This window comes from Heteronotia binoei, chromosome 7, assembly GCF_032191835.1.
Source record: "Heteronotia binoei isolate CCM8104 ecotype False Entrance Well chromosome 7, APGP_CSIRO_Hbin_v1, whole genome shotgun sequence".
Lineage (NCBI taxonomy): Eukaryota > Metazoa > Chordata > Lepidosauria > Squamata > Gekkonidae > Heteronotia > Heteronotia binoei.
In genome coordinates, this window is record NC_083229.1 from 42,997,636 (window position 1) to 43,004,209 (window position 6,574).

Below are 6,574 nucleotides of genomic sequence, written 5' to 3' on the forward strand. Positions count from 1 at the left end.
AAATATTTATGATGATTAACCAGTGCTCAAAATGCTGGAAAGGTACCAATTCTAAAAAAACTAATTGTGATGCTGTTTCTAAAAAAATATTCTGATATAAGATTAAGACCGATTCCTCATAAGGTTTGTTCCGGCATTGGAGCTCTTTTCCCCCCTGACACTTCCATTCAATTTTGCACAAGCTGCCCTAGGGCTGCGACTCGCTCCTCCTCTTTCCCACGGCAAACAAGATCCTCTGAAAACCAGTTTCTGCTCGATGCAGGAAAGAGGCGAGGTGAGTTGCAGCTTCAGGGCAGCTTGTGCGAAATCAGAAAGAAGCACAGGGGGCAAAAGAGCTCCGACACTAGAAGAAGCCTAGTGGGGAATCAGTCTAAGTTTATTCCATGACTGTAAGCTTTTTTAATTTGCTCTGTATTGCTTCCCCCTTTTCAGTAACCAATGGCACAAGCCATTCACCAACGGCACTGAATGGGGCTCCCTCACCACCCAATGGCTTTAGTAATGGGCCCTCCTCATCGTCCTCATCCTCTTTGGCCAATCAGCAATTACCACCAGCTTGTGGAGCTCGGCAGCTGAGCAAACTGAAGAGATTTCTTACAACTTTGCAGCAGTTTGGCAATGACATTTCACCAGAGATTGGGGAGAGAGTGCGTACCCTTGTGCTAGGACTTGTGGTAAGTGAAGAAAAGCGAATCGGTAGCTTTGTATGTTTGTTTGTTTGCTTGCCTTGCAATGTCATCTTTTATATTTGGGCAGTGCTTATGTATAGCTATAGAGCTCCGTGGTGCAGAGTGTTAAAGCTGCAGTACTGCAGTCCTAAGCTCTGCTCACGACCTGAGTTCGATCCCCAGTGGAAGCTGGGTTTTCAGGTAACCAGCTCGAGGTTGACTCAGCCTTCCATGCTTCCGAGGTCGGTAAAATGAGTACCCAGCTTGCTGGGGGGAAAGCGTAGATGACTGGGGAAGGCAATGGCAAACCACCCTGCAAAAAGTCTGCCGTGAAAATGTTGTGAAAAGCAACGTCACCCCAGAATCGGAAATGACTGGTGCTTGCACAGGGGACCTTTTCCTTTCCTTTCCTCTGTATAGCTACAGTGCGTTTATGCCATTTGTGTCTCAGCTTTTTGGCTGAGAGTTGTGTTGCCTTGCTGAGGTAGGTTAGATTGAAAAATAACAACTGAGAGTGGTTGAGTGGCCCACTGAGCTCATCTGAGTCAGGATTTGATTTCAGGTCCCATTTTTTGAAGGTATTGCAGTGATCAATGATCTGGAAACTATTTTAAACCATACTGTTGCTAGGTCACAGATGTGTATTATAGGTTCCCCCCACCCTTTTAAAGAGATTTGAGGAGAGTGAATCTAGCATTTAAAGGCTTCCTTTCTTAGCGTAAGTGGCTGAGGCTCTGTTGGAGTAACATTCCCCCTGTCAGTTTTCTAACCCTATGTTCAATGCTTTATACCATTTGTTCTGTTCTTCCATGTCCTAGTCTGAAACTTTTAACCAGTTCTTTGCACAAAAAAGATCTTGACGCAGTCATACAGGGCACATCAACTTTACTGTGCTTACTAGTGCACACATGCACATTAGTAATGCAAGTGAAGGGAAATATGTCAGGGAGGCTCTGGGAAACTGTATGTACTCTAATATCAGAATTAAGTCTTGAAGATTCTCCCGGTTAAACCGCAATTTGGAGGGACTGAGATGGATGACAGAACAACATCATGTAAAAACAAAAGAATGGGATGGGAACAATCCTCTGATCCCAAGTTTGTACAGGGCACAGGAGTAGTGTGAGCATGCAACCCCCCCCCCCTCCTCTAGATTCCTTTCTTGTATTCAAAGGCACAGACTCAAGAGTGCCAGGCATGCATTGTCTTGGAGTAAATCATTACAGTTTTGCCAGCACTAGTAAAGTGTCAATGTTATCTAGCATGGGAAAAGCAGCATAGAGGTATAATGTGTGTACAAGGACATAGCATAACTAATGGTGCCAAATGTTTCCTCTACAGTGTACATTTAGTGTATTTGGCACTGCAATACAACAATTGAGGACATTTTTCTGTAGAAGTATTCTGTAGAAGTGTTTTATGTAGAAGTATTTTAGGTCTCATTTCTCTTGAGCAACGTTTCTATTATTCATTTTACAGATCTTTTTTTTTCTTTTCGTTCGACAGAATTCTACTCTGACAATTGAAGAATTTCATTCCAAACTGCAAGAAGCTACTAACTTCCCACTGCGACCTTTTGTCATCCCATTTTTGAAGGTATTGCAGTGATCAATGATCTGGAAACTATTTTAAACCATACTGTTGCTAGGTCACAGATGTGTATTACAGGTTCCCCCCGCCCTTTTTAAGAGACCTGAGGAGAGTGAATCTAGCATTTAAAGGCTTCCTTTCTTAGCGTAAGTGGCTGAGGCTCTGTTGGAGTAACATTCCCCCCCCTACTAACTAGGCATGGAGCCTGTCAGTTTTCTAACCTTATGTTCAATGCTTTATACCATTTGTTCTGTTTAAATTCATCAAAAGCTAACATAGGTGTTAACAACTTTGGGCACCCTCCACCATTTTAGATGGTGGAGGTTAGTATTGTTTCCTCATAGACTATTTCTTCCATACATACCTTTTTGCTTCTGGGGGGTGCTTAAAGCAGGGAGACTCAAGACAATAAAGACTAATTAGGGCTCACTTTATTATACTTCCTGCAGTTGTGTGGGAAGGATTCAAGTAGGGTTCTCAACACTGCAAATGCCAGGAGATTTTGAGGATGGTACCTGGGGAGGGTGGAGTCTAGTGATGTCACTTGTGGGCAACATTCTAGCAATTTCCCTAATCTCTATGGTAAAGACCAGAGAGATTAGGAAATCTTCAGTGTTGTTATAGATGCCATTTTTCTCCTATTCCTCAATTTCTTGAGGGCAGGATATTGGGGCATTTCTTGCTGGGCATGGGAAATTGGGAAATCTAGACTCAAGCCCCATCTCATACAGTGTGTATTGCTGTGTCTTGAAAACAGATAAGATAAAAAAGGTTATCTGGGAAGTATCATTATAGGAGACTACAGCAAGTAGACATGGCTGGTGCATGGGAGTAGGAAAGGTAGGGTGCCACCTTGTCTATGGGGCACCGCTGGGCACCCCTCCCCACTAGTCTCAGCTTCCCTAGTTGCAGATCCAGGAAGCTGAGAGTTGCAGAGTGGCATGCTAGCATGTACTCTCCTCAGCTCAGCTTCCCTAGTGAGGGAAGCTGGGCTCAGAGGAGAATGAGCCCTGCCCAGCTGCTCCCACCTTGAAGGCAAAGGCAGCTGGGTGGGGGGTGGTATGGCTTTTCTGAGCCCAGCTTCCCTCACAAGAGAAGCTGAGCTCAGAGGAGAATGCGCCCCACCTGGCTGCTCTCCCCTTCAAGGCAAGAGCAGCCAGGTGGGGCGTCAGCATGGCTCTTCAGCAGCTCCAGCTCAGCTTCCTTTGGTCTGCCCGAGAAGGCTGAACTGGGGCTGTGGATGAGCCATGCCTACACAGTCCATTCTTGAAGGCACTTTGAGACTGCCCAAAATTCTAGCAACTGTTCAAGCAATAACTCTGAGGCTCTGGAAGCATTACAGGTAGAGGAGTGACTGGCAACCTCTTTTTATCACTGCATCGCCATGCTAAGTATCTGTTGCATTGCAATCCACTATGTACCCTTGAGAGGCACAGGAGGTCAAACAGGTGGCAATCCCCAGAGACCGGCCTCTGATTCAGTGGGCGCTCACAGAAGCACAGCTCCTGAACCTTTCTGAGAGTTCCTCCTTCCCTCCTTGTCCATTGAATATTAAGTTCAGCTGCATAACAATCCCTGGACGAGCTCCACAACTTATTTTTGTACAAAACGACCCCTGCCCAGAGGGTTTTGCTGTAGGCCTTGCTTATTATCTATGTTGTGCCGGGGATGCACATGAGCACAAGAAGCTGTCATGTATTGAATCAGAGTCTTGGTCCATCAAAGTTAGTATTGACTACTCAGACAGGCAGTGGCTGTCCAGGATCACAAGCTGAGGTTTTTCACATTGGCTGTTTTCCCACTTACCTTACCCTGGAGCGACGTCCCTCTTCACCGCGCTGTGTCTGCGCGGATTTCGCACAAACTGCTGCGCAGCACCAGGAAGAGCCGTGTAGTCCCGGGGCTTTTGCGTCGCAAATATAAACTGCTTTTTGGCGGTTTACATTTGCGACGCAAAAGCCCCGGGACTACGCGGCTCTTCCTGGTGCTGCGCAGCAGTTTGTGCGAAATCCGCGCAGATGCAGCGCGGTGAAGAGGGACGTCGCTCTGGGGTAAGGTAAGTGGGGAAATGGTCATCATCTCCTACCTAATCCTTTTAACCAGAAATGCCAGGGACTGAACATGGCACCTTCTGCATGCCAAGCAGATGTTCTGCTGGTGAGCCACAGTGCTCCTTTCCCTGTGCCTGGATGCCTACACAAAGGCAGATGAAATGTTTAACAATGACTAGGAATGGTCAGTAACTGCAATTAGGTGATTGATTGAAAAGATACCATTTAGGATACTGCAGTCTCTTAACTCATCTCCTATCACCTGTCAATGGTGCTGATGTTGTCCACTTCTGGGGATTAAGAACAGCAGAGGAGACCTGCTGGATCAGGCCAGTGGTCTATCTAGTCAGCAGCCCATCTCTCACAGTGGCCAAACAGTTCATCTGGAAGTCTAGCAGTAGGGCACAGAGATTCATCTGTTGATGGAAGTAATGGTAGTATTAAGATAGTCAGAGGAGAAAATAGTGGATTTTTCTTTGTCACCAGCTACTATATAACTTTCTTCTGACCCAAACTCTGATTCTTCAACAGAAATTATCCAAGAGAAATTAGGCTGCAGTACCTATAAAGGTAAAGGTAGTCAGTCCCCTGTGCAAGCACCAGTCATTTCCAATTCTAGGGTGACGTCGCATCACAACTTTTTCACAGCAGACTTTTTATGGGGTGGTTTGCCATTGCCTTCCCCAGCAATACCTATAGCTGCTATCAAATGACTGATGTTTTTCCCACATAAGTGGTCATACTTCCATTGCCTTCCAGTGCCAGTGGGCACTTACTTGCATTTGGAAATTCATGACCAGCAAAGCCCTTTTTGTATACCCCTGTATGAATTGTCTGTTAAAAAGAGTAGCTTATAACCTCCCTACTTTTATGCAGAGTCTTCGGTTTTTCTGCAAACAATCTTTTGCTTTTGGTCTTATAACCAAATGTCCTGCTTTTGTGGCCACAGATTTTTAGGTCTGTAGGACAGAATGATGTAGCCCCAGGCACATTAATACATAAGATTTGTGTTCCTTGGCTGGGGCCTTTATACCATGATTTGCTTTAGAGTTAGTCAGAATCATGTCCTCCTTTGTGGGTATGGGAGCAGAGCTAGAGAAGAGGTAGAGGACAATCTTTGAGATTCACCATTGATTTAAGTGGGAGTATATTTAATTCAGAACATATGTAAAGGCACAAGTTAGTGGGGCAGGACTCCCCTCTAAGAAAGTGTGGTGCTCAAGGATCAATTCAAGCACAATGTTCAACTTCCATAGAAGAATACATGAGGTTCAATAACAATGAAAAACATTAGAACAATCCTAAAATACATGTTTGTGATAAGTATTTATTCCTTGAGAAAAAGCTTTTTTCATTAGATTGCTTAAATCTTTCAATGATTGTATGGCCAGATAAGAGGTAACTGGTAACAAGTGATAATTCTTGGAAAAATAAGACTGGTTTAAGAAGTTGTCTTTTCATCCAGCATTGGAAAATATGGCTTTTGATGAAAGTGTTCTTAAATTAAAATTTGAAGCACAAGTAAATTTGTAAGATTAAGCATTTTAAAAGCTTCAAAAAAAACTTTGAATGATTTTTTTATACCAACACACTTTTGTTCTCCCCTGTTGACACAGATTCTCCCCCAAAATCTTTAGTCTGGAGTTCTGGGAAGCCTTTTGTATCCAGCAGTTGGATGTGTTGCATCTTTTTTGTGTATACACAATAATTGTTGCTGATTATCCCGAAGGTTTCAAGAAACACATTAATTCTTGGTTTCCTTTCCACAAATTGGCCCTTCCCAATGATCTGAATAATTTGTTCATGAAACACTCTTTGGTGGGTGATTTTTTAAGAAAACAAAAAACATTTTTCACTAACAATTGATTCAGCTTTGTTGTTTTTATTTCCTTCTGTTTTATTGACCACATTTGTCTTGTAGTTTAGATGAGGTCTTTTGTGCAGTTAGGATTGTGATGTTTTCCTGGGAAAGCCATATGGCCAATTTTGAATCCAGGGTTTAATTTAGGTCACAGCTCAATCCCAAAACATCTTTTTTTTAGTGCCAGGGATGAACTCTAGTATGCTTGAAGATATAACATGCAGGGAGCTGTGGTGTGCTCACTAAATTATATGTTAACTGTAAAGTGTTAAACAGCTGGAAGAGAAGCTATAGTACAGTTCAGTTCAGAGTTACTCCAGTCTAATCTCATTGTTTTTAGCACTTTCTGCACTCTCCTTTTAATCCATGTTCGCTGCAGTCTCCTCAATGCAAATCTGCACCAA

The 6,574-nt window shown here is 43.6% G+C and overlaps 1 protein-coding gene across 7 annotated transcripts in view; it reads left to right on the forward strand.

Moving 5' to 3' along the window:
* The window catches only part of RUNX1T1 (RUNX1 partner transcriptional co-repressor 1), a 191,613-nt gene that overhangs the window by 129,193 nt on the left and 55,846 nt on the right, over positions 1–6,574 (forward strand). For all 7 annotated transcript variants that reach the window (XR_009555652.1, XM_060243514.1, XM_060243513.1 and 4 more), the window contains 2 exons: positions 433–674; positions 2,175–2,264. Coding sequence is in view for 6 of the 7 variants with exons in the window: in XM_060243514.1 (XP_060099497.1) it covers positions 433–674; positions 2,175–2,264 (332 nt within the window). In the remaining variant the exon portion in view is untranslated. The remainder of the gene's footprint in view (positions 1–432; positions 675–2,174; positions 2,265–6,574) is intronic.